The 23927-nt window shown below is 41.0% G+C and overlaps 1 protein-coding gene and 1 pseudogene across 1 annotated transcript in view; both read right to left on the reverse strand.

The window, feature by feature from the left end:
• Positions 1-1213: 1213 nt before the first annotated feature.
• On the reverse strand, positions 1214-5829 carry LOC148043350 (uncharacterized; annotated as a pseudogene).
• A 2652-nt stretch (positions 5830-8481) lies between these two features.
• The window catches only part of LMX1A (LIM homeobox transcription factor 1 alpha), a 71382-nt gene continuing 55936 nt past the window's right edge, over positions 8482-23927 (reverse strand). Inside the window, exons 5-8 of the mRNA XM_087726297.1 lie at positions 19941-20018; positions 17725-17794; positions 12767-12940; positions 8482-9062 (exon numbers count right to left, since the gene is read on the reverse strand). Coding sequence (XP_087582423.1) covers positions 8902-9062; positions 12767-12940; positions 17725-17794; positions 19941-20018 — 483 coding nt within the window. The 3' untranslated portion in view covers positions 8482-8901. The remainder of the gene's footprint in view (positions 9063-12766; positions 12941-17724; positions 17795-19940; positions 20019-23927) is intronic.

Below are 23927 nucleotides of genomic sequence, written 5' to 3' on the forward strand. Positions count from 1 at the left end.
CAACATGAGAACCAGAAAACTTCAAGGTTGGTCATAAGGGTGAATGACTTCAAGAGCACTGCAGTCGTCATAACTTTGAAATAGGTCATATGTTGCAACTTTGAATGTTTGTTAATTGGCCTGTTGTATTTCAAGGACTGACTATATTGTATTATGATATTCCCATGCCACAAAGAAATTTGTGGTGAATGCAGGAAGGAAAGAAGGCTGGATTTATTGATCATATTGATTCATTTTCAGCAATGAATCAATATGATCAATTTCAGAAAATTCAGCATTAAATCCCAATCTGCATCATGTAGTGGAAGGCAGGGGAAGAGCTGGCCCTGAAAGAGATTCTTGCCTATCGTTCACTTTGTCACACACAGTTTCTCTTCCTGAGTGGCTGTGGAACAGTGTCTTATTCATATTTATTGCTAGCTGACATTTATGAAAAGGACCCACAAATAATTGTTATCTGCAGTTGGCAACAATAGTCTCCACTGTATTCAAGAGTGTCAACCATCACATTACAAATGCTTATTCTATACACATAAAATCTCCCTGTCCTATTTACTGGAAACTTGGAATGAGAAGTTTCATACATAAAATTTACTATCATTGCACATATTATGCCAGTTTATCCCAAAGCAAAGGAATTACAGACCGTTTAAAATCAGGTTTTAAATAAGGATATCTCCAAAACCCTGCATTTCATAAAAATCTGGCATGTTATATTATAAAGGTATAGACAGTAAAACAGCAATATATAGATAGGAGTGTTTTTCCTTCTGCTAAGCTGTTGGAAAATGGAAAATGGAAAATTTTGGTTGCACATTTGTCAATTCCAATTCAGTTCAGCTTTTGTTTTACCAAATAGCTTCAAATCATCCATGTACACCAAGTGTGAAATTTTCAGTCCTTTCATTGCTAGTTCGTATCCATAGTTCATCTTCTTCTAAATGATTGTTGGGGTTAGCATTGAGAGTATAAAAAGTAGAGGTGAAAGGGAATCGCCCTGGAAAATGCCTCGTTTAATTTCAACTTCACCCAGTACTTCTTCATTAGTTATAAACTTTATTATTATTATTATTATTATTATTATTATTATTATTGTTGTTGTTGTTGTTGTTGTTGTTGTTGTTGTTGTTGTTGTTGTTGTACAATTGTATCACAGCGGCCAGTTGTTTCGCCGGATTTGGCATTGGTTACTAGTCGGGCCCCACCCAGGGGCCTAGGACGTCGTAACGTATTTTCGTAATATGCGTGCAGATCCAAGCAGTGCGGCTTTTTGCATTTGACTGATGGTGATTTTGTCAATTTTTAACTGTTTTAAATGTAATTCCAGTGCTTTTGGAATAGCACCCAGTGTGCCAATTACCACTGGAATTACCACTGCTGGTTTGTGCCATAGTCGTTGAATTTCGATTTTTAAGTCCTGGTATCTTGCGATTTTTTCATGTTCCTTCTCGGCGACCCTGCTATCACCTGGTATTGCGATGTCTATGATTGTGACCTTATTTTTCTCAACCAGTGTGATGTCTGGTGTATTATGCGCCAGTATTTTGTCGGTTTGTATACGGAAATCCCACAAGATCTTGACCATCTGATTTTCGGTGACTTTTTCAGGCTGATGTTCCCACCAGTTTGTTGCTCTTTTAATATTATAATTTTTGCACAAATTCCAATGGATCATTTGTGCTACTGAATTGTGCCACAATTTATAATCAGTCTGCGCGATTTTTTTACAGCAGCTGAGTATGTGATCAACAGTTTCATCAGCTTCTTTGCAAAGTCTGCATTTGGCATCATCAGAGGATTTTTCTATTTTGGCCTTAATGGCATTTGTGCGGATAGCTTGTTCTTGCGCAGCCAGGATTAGTGACTCTGTTTCTTTCTTTAATGTACCTGTTGTTAACTATAACCAAGTTTGTTCACTGTCCACTTTATCTTTTATTTTTTCCAGAAATTGACCATGCAGTGCTTTGTTCTGCCAACTCTCCATTCTTGATTTTATCACATCTTTTCTGTATTCTTGTTTCGTCTGTTGGGCCTTCAGTAGATTTTTGTTCTTTACTTCGATTAATAGATGTTCTTGACTTTCTTTTAAATAATCAGCCAGTGCATGTTTTTCTTCTTCAACTGTTTGCTTCACTTGTAATAATCCTCTGCCACCTGATTTTCGGGGCAGGTATATTCTATCAGTATCACCACGTGGATGTAAACTGTAGTGCGTTGTCAGCTTGTGTCCAGTTAACTATACCAGCTGTGTATCTTATAACTGGTATTGCCCAGGTATTTATGGCCTTGGTTGTATTTCCACCATTCAATTTAGATTTCAAAATTTTCTTAACTCTGTTCGTTTTCCTGTTCTTACAATTTTCTAATATCATTTTATCAATTAGGAGCTGATCTTTTGTGTCCCTACTCCTTCTTTTGTTGCCTTTTTGCTCTACTGGCAAGATGTTATTTGTTTCCAAATAATCCATAATGGTATCTGCAATAATTCCTGTGAGTAATTTGAAGGTTGTTGGCAAGCATGTTATTGGCCTGTAGTTTTCAGGTATTGTTCCTTTAGTTGCATCCTTCTGAATCAAGTATGTTTTTCCAGTTGTCAACCATTCATCAATTTGAACATTTTGTAAAATTTCATTCAGTTGCCTGGCCAATATTGCATGTAAACCGGTCAGATATTTGAGCCAGAAACCATGCAATTGGTCATTCCAGGTGATGTCCAATTCTTTACCTTTTTTACTCAATTTTTGACCATCTCAGTTGTTATTTCTAACACTTGCATTTGCTTGTTGCCAATGCTTTTCTCAAAGTCATGTATCCACTTTGCTTCCTTATTGTAGTCCTTTGCATTTTCCACAGTTCTTTCCAGAATTCAACTGTGGCCTGCTTTTCTGGTTTTTCACTTTTGGTGTCACCATTCACATTAAGACTTTTATTAGAAATACCCATTGGTCTGATCAAAATTGCTGATTTTGTTTATATTGGATGATTCGTGCCTCATATCTTTCTATTTTTCTAGCTGTTGCTGTTATCTGCTGTTTTACAATCTCTACAGCTTCATTGATGTTTCTTGTATCCAATCTATATCTTCTGATTAGCTGATCTATGATTTTGCTGTTTTTAAGCCGTTGCTCATGCATGTTCTTTAAGTTGCTAGCATCTGCCCTTAATTTTTTGACTTTTTGTTCTAATCGGATTTTCCACTTTGGCTTTGATGCTTTTTCCATTGTGTGACTAGGTGCTTTGATTTTAATGCCTAGTTCTTTAGTGACTATTACAGCTGCACTGTACATTAACTGATTCGTTTCCAAGATGGATCCCAGTTTGATTGTTGAAAGCACTGCATTAACCATTTTCATAATAGGGGCCAAAATTTTCTTAGGCACAGTTTTTAATGATGGTAAATGTTGCCTTTCCTCTTTTGTTTTTGAGTTAGTTCATCAGTTGATTCAATGATATCTGGTTCTGGTGGTAGTGTTCTTATTTCCTCCCCGACATCTTCTTCTGGGAGTTCTACTACAATGTCTTTAGTTGTGTCTTAAGTATTGGTTGTTTCCGCTTGTGATGTTGTTTTTTTATTTTTGCAAATTGCCTGAATTTCCTCAAGTTCAACTTCACTAAATACTTTATTCCATATAATAAATCGCCTTTGATCTGCTAGTCGTTGTTCACTAACATTTGAATCTGGACATTGTTGTTTCCATAATTCATACATTTGCTTTAAATAGCCTCTTTTTTCTGGCTCTGAGTTGTAATAACAGGCCATTATGGCACGATTTTCATCTGCACTATATTTTTGTCATTTTGTTGGCTGGTCCACTTGTAGCCCACTTGTCGATGGATGCCCAGGGACCTCAACATCCGCCGCGGCCCTTGTTAACCCACGTGACGACCAATGCGGTATAGAATTTGTATTCGTTTCTTTTACCATGTTATATGGGTTGGCGGGTTTTTTTAATGGGGTCAGGTTGCCAACCTGATCCCAACCCTCCTCCTTTCTCATCTGGGCTTGGGACCGGCAACGGCGCAGTTGTTGTTGTTGTTGTTGTTGTTGTTGTTGTTATCATCATCATCATAATCACAGTCAGCCAGATGTTCAAACTGGGTTTGGCATTTTTGTCTACTTAACGAGTCCTTACCAAGGACCTGGGATAGGCAGATCTGGATGTTTGATGGTGTTACAGATATCATCACAGGATGGAAGCTGCTCCCAGTAAAGCCGCTTTCTGCAATTAACTGGTGGTGAATTTGTCAATGCCAATGGTGTTCAAGTGGTGCTCCAGTTGTTTTGGGATTGCACCCAAGGCTCTTATTACTATTGGTACTACCCTTGCTTGTTATCTTCTCCAATTCTTTCTCTTTTATTCTGCTGTCTCCGAGCACTGCCACATCCACATCCAGACTTTTTTGTCTTTCTTATTGACAATTGTTAAGTCCGGGGTGTTATGTGGCAGGTGCCTGTCTGTTTGAATTCTGAAGTCCCAGAGCAATTTACTTTCTTCATTTTGTATGTCTTTTTCTATTTTATGGTCCCACCTGTTCTTGCTTAGAGGCAAATGATATTTCTTACAGATCTTCCAGTGGACCAGTGTTGCTACTTTGTCATACTGCAACGTGCTCTACATGGGGCAGCCCTTGAAGAGCATTCGGCGACTCCAGCTTGTCCAGAATGCAGCCGCGCGAGCGATCGTGGGTGTACCTCGGTTCACCCACGTAACACCTATCCTCCGTGAGCTGCACTGGCTGCCTATTGATCTTCGGATACGCTTCAAGGCGCTAGTCGTCACTTATAAAGCCCTTCATGGTATTGGACCTGGTACTTGAGAGACCGCCTGCTGCCATTTACCTCTTCTAGACCGATTAGATCCCACAGATTAGGCCTCCTCCAAATTCCATCCGCCGGCCAGTGTTGACTGGCGACTACTCGGAGGAGAGCCTTCTCTGTGGCTGCTCCGACCCTCTGGAACGAGCTCCCTGTGGAGATTCGAACCCTCACCACCCTCCAGACCTTCCGCAAAGCCCTTAAAACCTGGCTATTCCGACAGGCCTGGGGCTTAAAAGCTTCTACCCCCTTCTCGAATGGTATGGTTGTTGTGTGTTTTAAATTGTGTATTGTTGCGCGTTGTTTTAATTTTTTTGTCTGTATCCCCCTCCCTTAGTTGATTTTGAGCCGCCCTGAGTCCCCTTCGGGGGAAAAGGGCAGCATATAAATCAAATAAACAAAAACAAACAAACAAACAAAAAATATGGTAGCTGTTTGTAATCAGTTTGTGCAGTCTTCTTGCAGCAACTTACCAGGTGTTCCACTGTTACTTCGGCTTCTTTGCATAGGTGGCACTTACTGTCACTGTCTTCTCAATTCTGGCTACATTTGTCCTTAAGGCTTGGTCTTGTGCAGTCAGAATTAATCCCTCAGTCTCTTTCTTTAACTTTCCTGCCCTTAACCATTGCCAAGTGTTGTTGCTGTTGTTGTTAAAAACATTTATAAAATGGTTCAAAAGGTTTCAAGAAACTGTTATTACCAACAAAGTGTGCTTTATTTTTGTAAGCAATTCCCCTCCCCACTCCAGCTCAGTGACAAGGGTAATCTCAGTTATAATACAAGTGAGCAGGGCCAAGTCATACAGGTTAGCGCGCATCCTTGTATTAAGAGATCCACTCTTGATGCCTGGCACATACATGTCAAAATGCCACCTTTCAGAGCAACCAGCAATTTATTCTTTCAACAAGATCCATGGTGAGGATGATGCCTACCACTCAGGGCTGCTGGATACTCATGGCAAGTAGGGAATCTCTGACCTGGAATAATTCAGGCTTATTGAAACACTGCAGCATGATGACCCAAGGAAGGCAAAGAAATGCTGACAAGTCTGCACCAGAATCGGGCAGTGAATTGCACTCCCCTGTCTGAAACAGTGGTGGGTTTCAAAAAATTTTCAAACCTACTCTGTGGGTGTGGCCTCCTTTGTGGGAGTGGCTTGCCGGTCATGTGACCTGGTGGGAGTGGCTTGCCGGCCAGGTGTTTTCTTTTTCTTTCTCTCTCTCTCTCTCTCTCTCTTTCCTTCCTTTTGTCTCTCTGTCCCTTTTTCCTTTTTTTCTTTCATCTCTCTCTCACTTTTTCTTTCTTTCTTTTCTTTCTTTCTTCCTTTCTTTCTCTTTCTCTCTCTGTGTGAGTGTGTGTGTGTGTGTGTGTGAGAGAGAGAGAGAGAGAGTAGTGGGTTTCAAAAAATTTTGGAACCTCTTCTGTAGGTGTGGCCTGCTTTCCGGGTCCACTGGTGGAACCTCTTCTAACCGGTTCGGTAGATTTGACGAACCGGTTCTACCGAACTGGTGCGAACTGGTAGGAACCCACCTCTGGTCTGAAATTATCCTTTTGGGGGGTGCCATGGAGTGTATAGACATGGGCTGTTTTCATTAACCCTTCAAAACCTGACAAAAGGCTCAGCCGTCCCTTAATGAGCTGGTTTATTCACTATTCTATATATACAGGCTCATGGTATTTTAACTTCAATCACTGTGAAATCATGTTATGACTGTAAAGTGGAGCTTTACAACATACTAATGGTGATATGTTACATTTATTACATGAAAATCTACCACTCCAATTTGTGCACTTTATTTACACCAAAAGAAAAATAAATGAGTTCATGGTGATTAGTTCCCCAATCAAGAAAATGTAAATATAGACAAAAATATTTTGCAACCCAACTTCTTTTATTGTTCAGCTAAGGATTTAATATTTACTAATATCAATTCTGGAGATTCCCCCGCTTCAATAACTGTGTGCATATGACAGTAGTGCAGTAATGTGTACATTTATGTATATCTGTATACATTTGTCAGAAACTATTCTCCAAAAATGGGCATGACAAAAAGATGCATTAATATTTGGTATAGCGATAAGGTAAGCCAATTGTACAATAAATTATTCTGACATCTTTTATACAACAAAGAATCACACACAGAAGCATTTCCCTCTCCAGAATGTATAGAGCAGGGGTGTCAAACCCACGTCACAGCGGTGTCACATAATGTATCAGGACTTTTTTCCCCTTCGCTAAACCACATGTGGGCATGGCCAGCGCGTGGCACCTCTGACCCAAGGGCTGGGAATTTGACAGCCCTGATACAGAGGAAGAAGAAAGAGCAAATACCCAGGGAAGAGATGGCAAGAAGAAACAAAATTCGGTGATGAGATACGAAGTAAAGAAAACTGAATAAGATAGGAAAGAAGAGAGAAGGAATTTCTGCTGATGTCAAGAAAAAAATCGTCCCAAGGAACCATTTGCACTTCTGCCTATTTATTTGCTTTCAATCAGTGTTACCTATCTATTCCACTGTCACAACCCTCCCATTCCTACGCAGTTCATTAATAATTGGAGAGGAGTTATCATTTTCCTATTGATATATTTGAATGTCTCTAGCATTGTCATTTTCACACAGTTTGAAAATTGGAATAATTACAGAATTACTTTTATGACCCATGGATTTCAGCTGGATTCTAAACTCTGCAAGAAGGCTTGGGCTTGCATATACATTTTGTCAATCTTCAGTTTGCAATGGGCTTTGTCAAATTAACTTTCCCTTCTCTTATTAGATAATTACCAGTAGTAATGGAGGATAGCTGTTTGAAGTCAGATGTTGCCCTTAATCAATGATAATAGTAAAATTTTAAGTTCTCCATGAAACTTAAATCCCCACAACATGAATATTCTGGAGTCTGAAAATTTTCCATTGCTTTGAAAATTGCACTGATTTAAATGCAGGACAATTCCTGTATTGCTGTTTTAACGTAAGTCTTGCCTCATTTTTCTGTAGTGCTTTCTCACAGAAGGGAAGTCCAAATCCCATTATAGAAAATAGCAATGGTCTTCTTGATTTTAATGAAGTTCTGTTTTAAGCATAAGTGTTTATGATTACCCTGATATTACCATTTAAAAATAAATGCTAAAAAATTGGAAGTATCAAATTGTCTCCAGATGAGAATGGTAGGCTCTCAGCTTGCTCAATGTTCACAAAAATCCATTTTCACATTCCATAAATTGTGCATTGAGCAATTCCTCAAGTATGATTCACACAGAAAATAAAGTTATTTTTGTTGTACAGTACTTTTCTATTGTTAAGGATAAACCTGATGCAATATTAGGCAAGTCTGTGCCTTAAATATACAAGTATACATAACTTACCCCAAAATTTATGTATTACAAACTTAGTCACACAAATATTTTTTCTTCATGGTAACTGTCACATATTAAAGTTCAAACGCTTCTAGTTTGCAATTTCTGTATCTGCATGAACAAGCAATGAATGTTGTTTTGAACACAATTTTAGCAGTACTTATTTATTTCATTTTTGTTGATTTGTCATTTCTTGTGAAAGGATTCACTTATTTGTATACCTTGTTCTTCTTTTCCTTTGGCTTCAACAGTTATGATAAGCCACGATACCAAAAAGTATTGTAAAATGATGAGTATTGAAAAGTATATTCATTTGGGGGGAGAATGTTTTACTTCATCAAAATTGATAGTTTCAATTCAAACTTTAAAACAAGGGAAATATCTTGCAGATACAGTCTCAATAGAAAATGTTTTTTTTTGAAATTCACATTAGATACATCTTAACTTCAGAAGAAAATATTTTATTTTCTTCCATGCATTGCTTCTATAAATTGACTTGCAATGACAAAACAGTTCTGAAACTATTCTTTCAAATATTCCTTGGTTTTTGCCAAGCTTTCCAAATGAGAAATGGATTTTAGAACATTCAAATAGATGAAATATTCATGTGATATATTTTTTTTGCATGTTGTGCCTTCCTGATGAAAAAGAAAACCTCTTCCCATTTTTTTTCCTCCATATGACTTCTGTAATGAATCCAGCACTCCGTTTATTCATGACCTCAAATTCCTCAAGATGTAAAGTAGGAACTATGCATCGAGTACAGGTTGTCAATGGGATTGCCCACTCTTGATTGTAAAGGACCAGGTTCTGTAGTTGCTAAGAAACAGTTGCTCTGGTTGCTGAAGGAGGTGTCATCACTATCCATCTCACAAAAAATGGGCTCAGAACCTTCACAATAGAAAAAGAAAAGGTTAGTTGTAGCATCATCCTTTGAAAGAGACAAGTCATATTCGGAGCCACAAAAATGAGTCAAAACTATTCAATGCAACTGTACTCTAATACAATTTCCATTTATTTAAATAACGGATAGAAAATTTGCCAACTATTTCTGAATATCACGGCTGCTAGATGTGAAACTACAAAAATCCAGCTGATCACTAAATGGTGGCAAAAACATATTTAAAACCCTAGCTTGTTGCTGATATCTTAGTGGTCATCTGGAGTTTTATAGTCTAGATCTGTTGGGGCTATAAGATAGGATAGTTGAACTGGCCTAGTTACATACTATAGGTTGGAAATGTATAATGATCAAATTTCCAGAAAATTGATAAAATGAACTCATACATATGAAAACCAATTTGGTGTGGTGGCTAAGGTCCTGGGTTAGAAACCAAGATGTGTTGCTCAAATTTATCATCTTATCTTATTTTAAGCCAACACAGTAAAATATTCTGAAAGGTACTGTATAAACCAGGTGTGTCCAATCCATGACTGAAGCACTGTATGAGGACCTGGACAGCTAGTAAAACAGCCCCACAAGATCATAAAAATGTTTTTTTTTAAGGAAGCTCATTATTCATATACATTTACTATATTACATATTTTGTTTGCCCCAAGACAATTTATCTCCACTAATTGAGGTCTAGGGAGTTCAGTCAGGTTTTAGGCCTGGTTACTCCACCGAAACTGCTTTGGTCGCGCTGACCGATTATCTCTGGCGGGCCAGGGATAGAGGACATTCCTCTATCCTGGTGCTTCTTGACCTCTCAGCAGCTTCGATACCATCGACCATGGTATCCTTCTGCGACGACTGGGAGAGGTGGGAGTTGGAGACACCGTTTTACAGTGGTTCTCCTCTTACCTCTCGGATAGGTCGCAGTCGATGTTGGTTGGAGGACAGAGGTCGATCCCTAGGCCCCTAAAGTATGGGGTGCCTCAGGGCTCGGTCCTGTCCCCCCTCCTATTTAACATCTATATGAAGCCGCTGGGTGAGATCATTCGTCGGCACGGGATCAAATACCACCAATACGCGGACAATACCCAGTTGTATCTGTCTGCCCCGTGCCAACTCAGCGAAGCGGTAGAAGTGATGTGCCAGTGCCTGGAGGCTGTCAGGGTCTGGATGGGAGTAAACAAGCTGGCACTCAATCCAGACAAGACCTAGTGGCTATTAATGTTGCCCCCCCAAAATGGACCAGATATTCCATCTCTCAGCCCGGGGAGTGAAACTCTTCTCCCCTCAGAGAGGGTCCGCAACTTGGGTGTCCTCCTGGATTCTCAGCTGACATTAGAATACCACCTGTCGGCTGTGACCAGGGGGGCTTTTGCCCAGGTTCACCTGGTGCACCAGTTGGACTGGGACGCACTTCAAATGGTCCGGGACGCACTTCAAATGGTCATTCATGCTCTCGTCACCTCTAGGCTTGATTACTGTAATGCGCTTTACTTGGGGCTGCCCCTGAAGAGTGTTCGGAGACTACAATTGGTCCAGAATGCGGCTGCGCGAGCAATATGTTACACCTATCCTCCGCGAGCTGCACTGGCTTCCCATTGGTCTCTGAATGCGCTTCAAGGTGCTGGTCATTACCTTTAAAGCCCTACATGGTTTGGGACCTGGATATCTGCGGGACTGCCTCCTGCCACATACCTCCCAATGACCCATAAGATCTCAGAGGTTGGGCCTCCTTCGGGTACCGTCGACCGGGCAATGCTGGTTGGCGACTACTCGGGGGAGGTCTTTCTCTGTAGCTGCCCCGGCCCTGTGGAATGATCTACTCGCAGAGATCCGGACCCTTCCCACTCTCTCGGCCTTCCGGAAAGCCATTAAAACCTGGCTGTTCCGGCAGGCCTGGGGCTGTTGACCCCAAAATACAGTCCAGCCCCATTTTGAACGGAGTGCATGATGTGCTGTTTTTTTAAATCTATCTTTTCTTTCCCTTTTATTTTTTTGATTTATTGTACTGTAAGCCGCCCGGAGTCCTATGGGATTGGGCGGCATATAAATGTTATTAAACTTACAAACTTGCAAAAGGTTGACAACCATGGTATAAACTGTTATAATACAGAAATAATCATAACAAATAAGAATGGTTAGCTGCCTCTCAAAAAAAGAAAGAAACCTAAGTCAGCCAGGAGCTGGATAGTACTCAGAGACCATCTGGAAATTGTTGTAAACTAACCTAGGACAATGGTCTCCAACCTTGGCAACTTTAAGCTTTGCTGGCTGAGGAACTCTGAGCGTTGAAGTCCACAAGTCTTAAAGTTGCCAAGGTTAGAGACCACTGGCCTAGGAGACTAAAAAAATGCTTGCTTGTTTTCTTGCAGATGTTTCATTATCCAAACTAGGTAACATCATCAGTAATGAAACATCTGCAAGAAAACAAGCAAGCTCAGAGAGCACCAAGGACTCCTCATTTCAACCCTGGGCTACAAATATTATCCTTTATTGAAAGCCAACAAATGTAGCAAAAATGCAAGAGCAAACTATTTAAATATTGTTGCCAAGAAAACAAGAAGGAGAATCCATATACTGTAGTCATCTGGAATTAAACTCAAACTGAGGGAATCTTTATCAGCATCACATCACTTTAAACCTGACTGCCCAAACTTAGCATACATAAATGTAGTCTTAAAGGGTTAGACATAGTTGTTAACTTTGGAGAAACTGAATTTTGTGCTGCTAAGAATTTAAGGTTAAATTCCAAGTTTAATAAAATTTGTATGCCGCCCATTCCCATTGGGACACTGGGCGGCTCACAGCAAGACAAAGAAACAATTAAAATTAAGAATAAAAAATGCAATATTAAAATTCCACATCATCCATTACATCTAAGCAGGGCTGGATATCAATCAACAGCCCCAGGCCTGCCGGAACAGCCAGGTCTTGACGGCTTTACGGAAGGCCGGGAGAGTGGTAAGGGTCCGGATCTCTGCGGGTAGATCGTTCCACAGGGCCGGCGCAGCAACAGAGAAGGCCCTCCCCTGGGGAGCCGCCAACCGGCATTGTCCGGTTGACGGCACCCAGAGGAGGCTCAACCTGTGCGATCTTGTTGGTCGTTGGGAGGTAAGTGGCAGGAGGCGGTCTCTCAGGTAGCCAGGTCCTAAACCATGTAGGGCTTTAAAAGTAACGACTAGCACCTTGAAGCATGTCCGGAGACCAATGGGGAGCCAGTGCAGCTCGCGGAGGATAGGTATAACATGGGTGTATCTAGATACACCCCATATCGCTCACGTGGCTGCATTCTGGACCAATTGTAGGAGCGCTTCTCCACAGATACTTCATGACATCTCAACTTGGAACTGTTAAGTGTTTCCCTTAGTTCAGGCAATACATTGCATCTACTTAGATTTAGATTTAGATTTAGATTGCTTTTATTTACAGGCTGCCCTTTTCCCTGAGGGGACTCAGGGCGGCTTACAACCTATAGGGAGGGGATACACGTAATGACATATACAGACAATACACAATTAAAAATAGAAGCAACATTCATTCATCATTCGGGTGGGGACGGATCCCAATCTTTAACCCCAGGCCTGGCGGGATAGCCAGATCTTAAGGGCTGTGCGGAAGGTCTGGAGGGTGGTGAGGGTACGAATCTCCACGGGGAGATCGTATATAGTATATGTGCTATCTGAGCTTTTTCAGTCCTTACCATAAGGGTGCATGTGGTCTCCTGGCATCTGTGGGGGAGTAAGTCCTTGCTGGAAGGAGTCTGAATTATAGGCACTATGATCAATAACCAACATTTGTTGTGAGGCTGGTTGCAAGGTTGTATATGAATTCGTGATTCCTTCAAAATTAGTGACGTTGCCATTGCTTGTCTGAGCTGGAAGACAAGGAAAAATGAAGAGTTTTTAATTTTTATCTCACCTTTAATTTTGATCAGCATGTGATGGTGTATCTACCTAATATTCCCATTTCCTATATTCCACACAACAACAATACTATAAGGTAACCTGACAGGAGAGAGAATGACTGACTGAAAGTCATCCAGCCAGCTTTCATACCTAAGGGAAAACTAGAACTTATATCTTGGTTTCTAGCCCAGCATCTTGGTTTAGTCTGGTTTGGTTTATTGGATTTATATGCCGCCCATCTCCCAAGGACTCAGGGCGGCGTACAACATTTTTAAAAAAAAGCATATTACAAAAGTTAAAAAAAAATAGATAGAATATCCAAAAAACAAACCCAATTAGGATTAACTAATAAAAATCGATTTAAAAAGCGATTAAAATTAACAATAATCAATAATTTGTTTTGTTTTGTTCAGGCCAGGCAGGCTTGCTGGAAAAGCCAACTTTTTAGGGTGCGTCGGAAGGACCGGAGGTCAGGGATTATGCAATGCTCCGGGGACAGCTCATTCCAGAGGGAAGGCGCTCCCACAGAGAAGGCTCTCCCCCTGGGGGTCACTAGCTGACACTGTCTGGCCGACGGCACCCTGAGGAGGCCAACTCTGTGGGATTGCACTGGACAGTGGGAGGCTACCGGTGGCAGGAGGCGGTCTCGCAGGTATCCTGGGCCTAAGCCATGGAGCACTTTAAAGGTCATAATTAGTACCTTAGCCACAACACCAAACTGGTTTCATATGTATGAGTTCATTTAATTAATTTTATGGATATTTGATCATTAGACTTTTTCAACCTATAGGAGATATCTAGGTAATTTCTGATATCTATCTATACCCCTAACAGATCTGGATTACAAGATTTCAGATGGCCGCTAAATATCAGCAACAAAGTAGAGTTTTAAATATGTTTTTGCTACCATTTAGTGATCTGCTGAAATTTTGCAGGTCCCATCTAGTCATGATATTCAGAAATGGATGACAACTTTTCTGTGTTCCATAAATTGAAGATTAGGATAGCCATATTTCCTAATTCCTAATAATGACTTTTTAGGTAGATTATTACAGAACTTAAAAACTGAGGTGAATGGCACGAAATATTATGATCCTCAGATAAACTAACAACCTCTCCAACTCAAGAAAGTTAGTTTTTATAAGAATAACAATGACAAAAACTGAATCTTGGGTGAATAATAATCAAGTTAATAGCAAGATAGTGGAAGAGAAAGAGAAAAAGTGTCCTGGTTTATATCATCTTTCTATGGCTTTCAACAAAGGGGAAAATATCCTGCTACCCTCCACCTTTCATCTTCTGATGTATAATAGTATACGTGTGTATGTGTGTGTGTATTCAAGGCAGTGTTGGCTCCTGGCAACTGCCAGGTCATGATCCCTGCAGTTTTTTTGACAAGGTCTGATTCAATAAAGAAGCAGTAAAACCTGCTGTCTGGTAATTTCAATATAGCTCCCAAAGGTCCCATCTCTACAACCAATTCTTGGGAATCCATGTCCCTCTACAACAGACCTGGGCATTGTACAGCCCGTAGGCCACATCCAGCCCTTTGGCTGTCCTGTCCAGGCTACAGCAGCATTGAAATATTGGCATGGGACAGGGCAGCATCAACAGGGGAGGGGACAGCACAAGTGGGGGCCAGGTATAGTAGCAGTGGCCCTCCATAAGAGTCCCAACTTCTCATGTGGCCTTTTGGGGGAATTAATTGCCCACTCTGGCTTTATAAAATACTGAATTTCCTTTTCTCTTTAAGGTCTGTCTTCTTCTCATCAGCCCCTGTCCTCCAATCTTTATTGAACTCATGAAACTAAGTCCTAATCTGTCATTGTAGGGAAAATAGGAGGAGAGAGTATATGTACTACCGTGAGCTCCTTAAGTAAAAAAAAAAACCCCATATATCCACAAGTATAGATATCTACTACAGGCCATTCACTCAACCTGAGAAAATAGATGAACTCTTTCCTGATAAATACCAGAGGACTGGAAAAGAGCTGATGTGGTACCAATCTACAAAAAGGGAAAAAATGGATCCAAAATGTATAGGACAATCAGTGTGACACCAATACATGGGAAAATTCTAGAAAAAACAATCAAATGGTAAGTTAGTGACCATCTTCAAGCAAACAAGGTGATTATGAGAAACCAGCATGGATTTGTTAAAAACAGATCATGCCAGACAAAACTTATTGAACCATGGTGGTACAATCAGAGGTGGGTTGCTCCTGGTTCAGCCCGGATTGGGCAAACCGATAGTAGCAATGGCGGAAGGCTCTGCCTACCCACCCAGATGCTTCTGAGCATGCGAGCATGCCCAAACTGGTAGTAAAAAAAATTGGCAACCCACCACTGGACACAATTGTTAGAAAGCAGTAATGCAAGCTACTTCTGCTGATTGCCGGCTGCCAGCAGCTGGCAGTTCAAGTCACACCAGATCAAGGTTGACTCAACATTCCATCCTTCCGAGGTCAGTAAAATGAGGGCCCAGATTGTTGGGGGCAATATGCTGACTCTGTAAATTGCTTAGAGAGCACTGTGCAGCAGTATATAAGTCTAAGTGCTATTGTCATTGCCTTTTTTGATAAAGTACCTAAATTAGTGGATCAGCAAAGTGCTATGGATATAGTATACTTGGATTTCAGCAAGGCATTTGACAAAGTAGATCATAACCTACTTCTTGGTAAGATACAATAATGTGGGCTAGACAATACAACCACCAGAAGGATTCACAATCAGCTGATCAATCACACTCAATGGGTAGTCCTTAATGGAACTACGTCTACATGGAGGGAAGCATGCAATAGGATACCTCAAGGTTTGGTTTTAGGTCCAGTACACTTCAACCTCTTCATAATGATCTAGATGAGGAGATAGAATGGGAACTTATCAAATTTGCAGATGACACCAAGGGGGGAATTGCTAACACTTTGGAAGATAGGTTCACGATCCAGAAGGACCCTGACAGACTTGAACATCGAGAACATTTAAGTAACAAGATGCAGTTCAGTGGTGGGAAACGTAAGGTCCTGCACCAAGACAAGAAAAACCAAATACAAGAGTACAAAATCAGTGGTACCTGGCTCAACAGTAGTAAATGTGATACAGATCTGGGTGTCCTACTGGACCACCTCTTAAGTATGAATCAGCAATGTGCTGCACCTGCCAAAAAAGTCAATGCAGCCTTAGGCTGCATCGACTTAACTGTGATTTCTACATTCTACATACTTGTCTATGACCAAATAAAGATTTGATGATGATGACAAGAAGTGATAGCACTACTTTACACCACACTGTTGAGATAACACTTGGAATATTTCATCCAGTTCTGGCCAACATGATACAAAAAAGATGTTGAGATCCTCAAAAGTGTACAGAGAAGAGCAACAACAATGATAAAAGGTCTGGAGTAAATCATATGAGAAATGGTTGGGGAGCTTGGTATGTCTTGTCTATCCAAGAGATAATTAGGGGGACTTGGTATTTACTTGAGGGGTGTCACAAAGAAGAGGGGATTGACTTATTCGTCACCAGAGGACAGAACAAGAATTAATGGGTAGAAACTTGTTAAAGAGAAATCCAACCTAGAAGTAAGGAGAAATTTTCAATGGAATAGCTTGCCTCCTGGGTTTGGATGTGATGCATTATTGGAGGTTTCAAAAATAGACTGGAAAACCATTTGACTGGGATGGTATAAGGCTCCTACCTTGAGCAGGGATTGGGCTAAGACCTCCACTGTTCCTTCCAGCCCTATGAGTCTATGAATGCTAGAAGACTCATGGTTTATGACTGGTCCTATCATCACAGCATCCCCACTGCATCAAAATTCGAGCACCTGGCAATCAGCATCCATTTATGACAATTGCAGTATCCCAGGGTCATGTCATCGCCATTTATGACCTTCCCAGTTGGCTTCTGAGAAACAAAGTCAATGGAGGAAGCCAGATTTGCTTAATGAGTAATCTTAACAACTACAGTGATTTGCTTAACGATCATAGCAAAAAAGCTCACAAAACTGGCACCCCTCACTCAGCACCTACTTTCCTTAGAAGCAGAAATTCTGATCCCAATTGTAAGTCGAATATATGAATAAATATTTGCCCAAGAAAGGAGAACAAATTGTGTATGTATCTGTTTGTATATGAAAGGGAAAACAAGAGTATGGAGATAAATGCTTAATGGGTGTGTATATTTCTGGGCATGAGCCAAGGTGGCGCAGTGGTTAAATGCAGCACTGCAGGCTACTGCTAGATCAGCAGTTCAGCGGTTCAAATCTCACCGGCTCAGGGTTGACTCAGCCTTCCATCCTTCCAAGGTGGGTAAAATGAGGACCCAGATTGTTAGGGGCAATATGCTGACTCTCTGTAAACCGCTTAGAGAGGCCTGAAAGGCCTATGAAGCGGTATATAAGTCTACTGCTATTGCTATTGCTATGTATTTTCAGGTTTACATATCCACAATAGCAGCATCTTCTCCCTTCAGGCTAGAACTGACCTACCTGGTTGTTTATGGCTCCAGTACAGTTGCCTGGAACTCATTCAGGCTTTGGGTGAAATAGGTTAATCAAGCACTGTAATAAAATATATACAAAACCTGAATTTGTAAAGAGAAACAGTTGGAATATATTTCCCTTTCTTGATTAATAACCACTGTACTTTCCCTGAAAAGAATTTACATCTTATTTTCAGAATAGTAGAATGGGTTCGTTTTCAAGAGAGAGAGTTTCCACGTGAAAAGAAAATTAGAGACCAACTCTTACTTGCAGTGAATCTTTGTGTGTTTTGCTGATCTTGCTGTTGCTGTTGTTGTCGCCTTGCTAATTTCTTCATCTGTGAGTAAAGTGGAAAGAAAATTCAGAACAACATAATAACTCTCCTTGGTTATCTTGAATGGTAGAATAACCTCAGAGAAAATTGATGGATGGGTAAACAATTTGGATGATTCCTGGTGATGCTACTATGGTACTTACAACAAATACTCAAAGTTCCAATTGCTGCAGCGCCCCACAGTCATGTGATCATAATTTGGGTGCTTAGCAAAAAGCTTGAATTTATGTTGGTTACAGCATCCTATGGCTGTATGGTCACCATCTGTGCCAGTTTCCCTAAGCAACGTCAATTGGGAAGCCAGCAAGGAAAATCACAGGTTGCTCTGTAAGTCCTACCTCCTATCTTCCAAAGCACCACATCACACATTTTTTCTATGGGCTTCCCTGTACTCACACACATCCCCTCCCCCAACTCTCAGGTGGACTCTGCTATGCTCCTTACCTGGACTCCTGGGACTTCCCAATTGTGCTTACAATGGCAACTGAAGCTACTTTAATTGACCTTTCTAAGTGATACAATCACATGACACCACAATTTATGACTGCATCCCAAGAGAGAGCCGAGATGGCACAGTGGTTAAATGCAGCACTGCAGGCTACTTCAGCTGACTGCAGTTCTGCAGTTCAGCTGTTCAAATCTCACCGGCTCAGGGTTGACTCAGCCTTCCATCCTTCCGAGGTGGGTAAAATGAGGACCCGGATTGTTGGGGGCAATATGCTGACTCTGTAAACCGCTTAGAGAGGGCTGAAAGCCCTATGAAGCGGTATATAAGTTTAACTGCTATTGCTATTGCTAATTGTTGCTGTACTTTGAGTACTACCTGTACTCAAATTACTCTGGTACTGCCTATAGCTGCTGTTCATTTTTTTGTACTCATCCAGCTCCCCTATCTTTATATTAATATACTCCTATTAGTACAAAAGAAATAATTGCATCCGGACTGAATAAACTCTTATGTAACTTTGTCCAAAAAGTTAATGGAAATATAATTTTCCCGTAGCATCTCCTTCTATGTATACTCCTTGTACAGTCTTAAATAATTTCCTATACTAAAGAATATGTGAAACAAACATTTCCAAACCCAATTTATTTTCTATAGAAATATCAGTCTTATACATTTTCAAAGGTTAATTTAAAAATCATACTGAAAGTTTTAACTTTTTATATACCAGGTTCATAAACTATTTTTATGTACAAATGCACCAGTTTAAAGTTTTTAGCTGGAGCCTCCTCTGTGTTATACATTACTTTTTTACCTGACAGAAAGAAAAACTAAATGAACAAACACACATGCACACACACCACCCCCAAATCTCTTAAATAGAATACCAGCCTGGTCTAATGGTGAAGGTCTCAGGTCAGAAACTGGATGACCATCACTTCTTGTCCTGTTTTAATTATGGAAACCAACTAGTGATCTTGGGCCAGCTACTTTCTCTAAGCCCAACCCACCGCACAAGATGATGTTGTGGAGAAAATAGGAGGAAAGAGGAGTATTAGGTATGTTCACTGCCTTAAGTTATTTACAAAAATAATAAAGGCAGGGTTAAAAAAATGTTTTTCATTCCTCAAACTTTCCTGGCTCCTTCTTTTAAAACTCTAGAGGTTTCATAGCTATAGACCAGTGTTTCTCAACCTTAGCAACTTGAAGATGTCTGGACTTCAACTCCCAGAATTCCCCAGCCAGGGGAATTCTGGGAGTTGAAGTCCGGACATCTTCAAGTTGCCAAGGTTGACAGATCTGGGATGCATATAATTTTCATATAAACTGTTGAAGAAATTTTGACAAGGAGAATGGTGAAAAGATCTACTTGCCCCTTGTATAGGGTTGAAGATGTCTTTTTCATAAAATCCTTCTGAAAAAAATCTTATTTCTTAGTTCCATCTTATTAATACGAAAAGTTTGAACCTACTGATATAAAATTAGTAAAAAATGCATGTAATCAAATGTTGGAAGTTAATGTTTTTCCTGTGCATATTAAGTATTCTGTGAGACATGGTGGCTGGTTCGAGTAATATATATTGGAACTCTAGTCCGTTAACCCCAATTTCTGATATTACTAGGGAAAGAATATACACAGCTGATGTAGACAGGCATCCTCTCCTAGCAAATATCATAATATTTAATTATTAATGTAATTATTACCTTAGCTCTTTGATTCTGGAACCAGACTTGTACAACTCGGACACTAAGACCTGTCTCAGCTGCTAATGTTTCTCTTACCTTTAGGAAATGCAGAACATGTAATTATACTCAGTATCATGAGACAAAATGTAAAATATGTCTGTTTACATAACATTTTCAGTTTTCAACCTGTCCCAGTATTTCAAAAATTTCCAAATATATTGCAAGGTCTCTCAAAATATGAATGGCAAGAACGTTTTGTAAACCTGTGCTCATTTTAAATTTTAAAAATAAATTTATGCCTTAACTTTTCTTTCTAAATTAGGTGTCTGACCACAGTAGTTCTGTTTTATTGGTATTTGTATTTGTATTTATTATTTTTGTATGCCGCCCACTCCCGGAGGACTCCGGGCGGCTTACAATAAAAAAGGGAGGGGGGATATATAAGACAATACAACAATTTAAAATTACAACAACATTCATAATTAAAGTGGGGCTGGATACTTCAACAGCCCCAGGCCTGCCGGAGCAGCCAGGTCTTAATAGCTTTACGGAAGGCCGGGAGGGTAGTAAGGGTCCGGATCTCAACGGGGAGATCGTTCCAGAGGGCCGGAGCTGCAACAGAGAAAGCCCTCCCTTGGGGGGTCGCCAGCCGACATTGGCTGGCAGATGGAATCCGGAGAAGGCCTAGTCTGTGCGATCTAATCGGTCTTTGGGAGGTAATTGACAGGAGGCGGTCTCTCAGGGAACCCATTTCTACAGTTCTCTAGCTATCTAGGTGGTTTTAGGGGCTCTTAAAAATATATATTACTGCCTCCAAAGTAACTCCCATCTGCACAGTAGGAAAACATAAATTATGACAGATGCATGGATCTCATTGTGATTAGTGGATCAGCATTTGCCCTAAACAAAATAATTTTCCTGTTTGTTTGTTTTTTCTAGAGAGTGATGGGAGAATGGGGTTGAATGTTAGTGTTTGACATGAGAGTACTTGGATTATTTTTTTAAAAAAAATCTGTTTTTGAAGTTTTTAATTGTTCTTTAGGCCTTATTTCTTCTGAAGTTGGGTTTTCTTCAAGTCAACATTGAAAGTTTTGGAGCAGACAAGAATGAGTGAGTCAATAGTCTTCTGGTAGTGAAGAGACTGACCCTAGAACTGATATTTTGGATGTGCTCATCATGTTTCCACCAGGGAAGATGAGGCCCGGTTCATTTGTGGTGCTGGAAACTTATACAAAATTCTGTTACAGTTGACTAGGATGAGTCATGCTGGAAGGGAAGCAGATACACTTTATGATATTATGGTGAAGAGACAAGGTAGTGGATTCTAGAGCTGAGGTGGCGCAGTGGTTAGGGTGCAGTACTGCAGGCCACTTCAGCTGACTGCTATCTGCAGTTCAGCGGTTCAAATCTCACTGGCTCAGGGTTGACTCAGCCTTCCATCCTTCCGAGGTGGTGAAATGAGGACCCAGACTGTGGGGGCAATTTGCTGACTCTGTAAACCGCTTAGAGAGGGCTGAAAGCCCTATGAAGCGGTATATAAGTCCAACTGCTATTGCTATTGCTATTGCTAGACTTATATACCGCTTCATAGGGCTTTCAGGACATTTAAATTGCCAGAATGAAGCGACCTTCTTGGCTTTGTCATTTGCCAAAAATAAGTCATTATTGGTACATATTTCTGGTAGTAGTCGACATACCAGCAAACCTGGCACACAAAAGCTAGTTTTCTGTATCTCTTTGCTGCCATGTAAATTTTGCAGCCTTAATCTGATACTGTAGGTTTAGGTTTAGGTTTTATTAGCATTTGTAGGCCGCCCTTTTCCCTGAGGGGACTCAGGGCGGCTCACAGAAAACCAGGGGGAGGGGAATACAACATTAAGACAACAACATATAATAAAATAGTAAGCAACATCCATTCATCATTCGGGCGGGGTAGCGATTCTTATCCCCAGGCCTGACGGGCGAGCCAGTTCTTCAAGGCAGTGCGGAAGGCCGGGACGGTGGAGAGGGTACGAATCTCCACGGGGAGCTCGTTCCAAAGGGTCGGGGCTACTGCTGAGAAGGCCCTCCTCCTTGTGGTTGCCAGCCGACACTGGCTGGCCGATGGAATGCGGAGGAGGCCTAATCTATGGGATCTTATAGGTCGTAGGGAGGTAATTGGCAGAAGGCGGTCTCTCAAGTATCCAGATCCACTGCCATGTAGGGCTTTATGGGTGATTAATAGCACCTTGAAGCGCATCCGGAGATCGACAGGTAGCCAGCGCAGCTCGCGGAGGATAGGTGTTATGCGGGTGAATCGGGGTGCACCCGCAATCACTCGCGCGGCTGCGTTCTGCACTAGCTGAAGTCGCCGGATGCTCCTCAAGGGCAGCCCCATGTAGAGCACATTGCAGTATTCCAGCCTAGAGATCACAAGGGCCCGAGTGACTGTTGTGAGGGCCTCCCGGTAGTTTTCATATTCTTTAATACTTTTGAATACACTCCTTGAATTATGTGTCTTATATATCTCCCAGGATAAATATGGTCTTGCAAGCATTAGAGATGGATGGATGGATGGATGGATGGATGGATGGATGGATGGATGGATGGATGGATGGATAGATAGATAGATAGATAGATAGATAGATAGATAGATAGATAGATAGATAGATAGATAGCAGATAGATAGATAGCTGATAGATAGATAGATAGCTGACTTATTTTTGGCAAATGACAAAGCCAAGAAGGTCGCTTTATTCTGGCAATTTAAATGTTGATCTAGACACAGAAGAAGAAGAGACTCCTGAGGAGGTAGAGGTAGACTCCTGAAAGCCCTATGAAGCGGTATATAAGTCTAACTGCTATTGCTATTCTGAATTGGTTGGGAGTAAAAGTGTCAGACTTGCCTGAACATTGCAGTTCCTTGAGCATAGGCCTCTTAAATACACCTAATGGTTTCTGCCCACAGGTTCCATGCCAGACAACATTTTTCATTTGAAAGCTTGCAGAGCTTCCCTGCTGGACTGGTCATGTGATTCATGACTAAGATCTTTGACTAGTTTGGTATTGCAGACTAGAGTATATGATTTAGTATTATTCCAGCAACTGATACTGATGGAATTAGGGGCTAGAAAAGGTATTAGAGATGTGTAGGATAATAGTAAGAATATATGGGCATCTTTTCTAAGAATCTGACTTTCTTGTGCCTGCTGAATGCAGAAGCAGTGTGGAAGCCTGCTGTGGCTGATGGTGGGATCAGGGTACATGTGAGTGACAGAGGGAATAGGGCAGGCAGTTCCATCTGAGTGGTGATCAGCAGAGAGAGAGATGAGAGGAAGCTGGGAGTAGACTATACACAGGGAAGTCAGAGTCAATATTTAATATTAATGTCACCTTCCAGTTCCTGAAAGTGCTTTTTCAAAATGGCAACTGGACTGATTTTTCCTTGAGGAAGGAGAAGAAGGTGTTTCACTCTTCTTCTTCAAAGCTTTATCAGTTATGACGGTGGGGAGATGGAAGAATAGGTTCTGAAAGGATGGTACAGGGGGGAATGGAAGGACTGTATTTCTTTGCAGTCATCTGGTCGTTAGCACACTCTCAGAAAGCCATTGAGGCCACTTGAGGGTTTATTTGTGCTAAGTCCTCGACTTGTGACCGGTCCTAAAGTCCTGGAAGGATGGACGAGACATGAGGTGGCTGAGGTGAGTTGAACAACAATTTATTGTAAACAGAACTAGTAACTATGTACAGGCAGAATTCAGCACCTCGCCCTGCTTGGCAGCTGTTTATATGGGAGCTGTCAAGCAGGGCGGCCAATGGGAGTGCTTCTTGCAGCCCGCGCTCAGCCAGCGGCGCTTTAGCCAATCAGGATCATGTGTCATCAGGATCACATAAATCAGAGTGATTTGATGAAGGGCCAGTTAGAAACGTCTGCTATAAGACAGCACATTAAGCAACAGAACTATCCTCAGCCCGGATCACATATGTGCCATGTTGGACCTCTGCCTAACCACTACCTATTTTAAC

Source organism: Thamnophis sirtalis, unplaced genomic scaffold (assembly GCF_051295495.1).
Source record: "Thamnophis sirtalis isolate CommonGarterSnake01/CBP01778 unplaced genomic scaffold, rThaSir2_p1.2 scaffold_12, whole genome shotgun sequence".
In the NCBI taxonomy this organism is placed as follows: domain Eukaryota; kingdom Metazoa; phylum Chordata; class Lepidosauria; order Squamata; family Natricidae; genus Thamnophis; species Thamnophis sirtalis.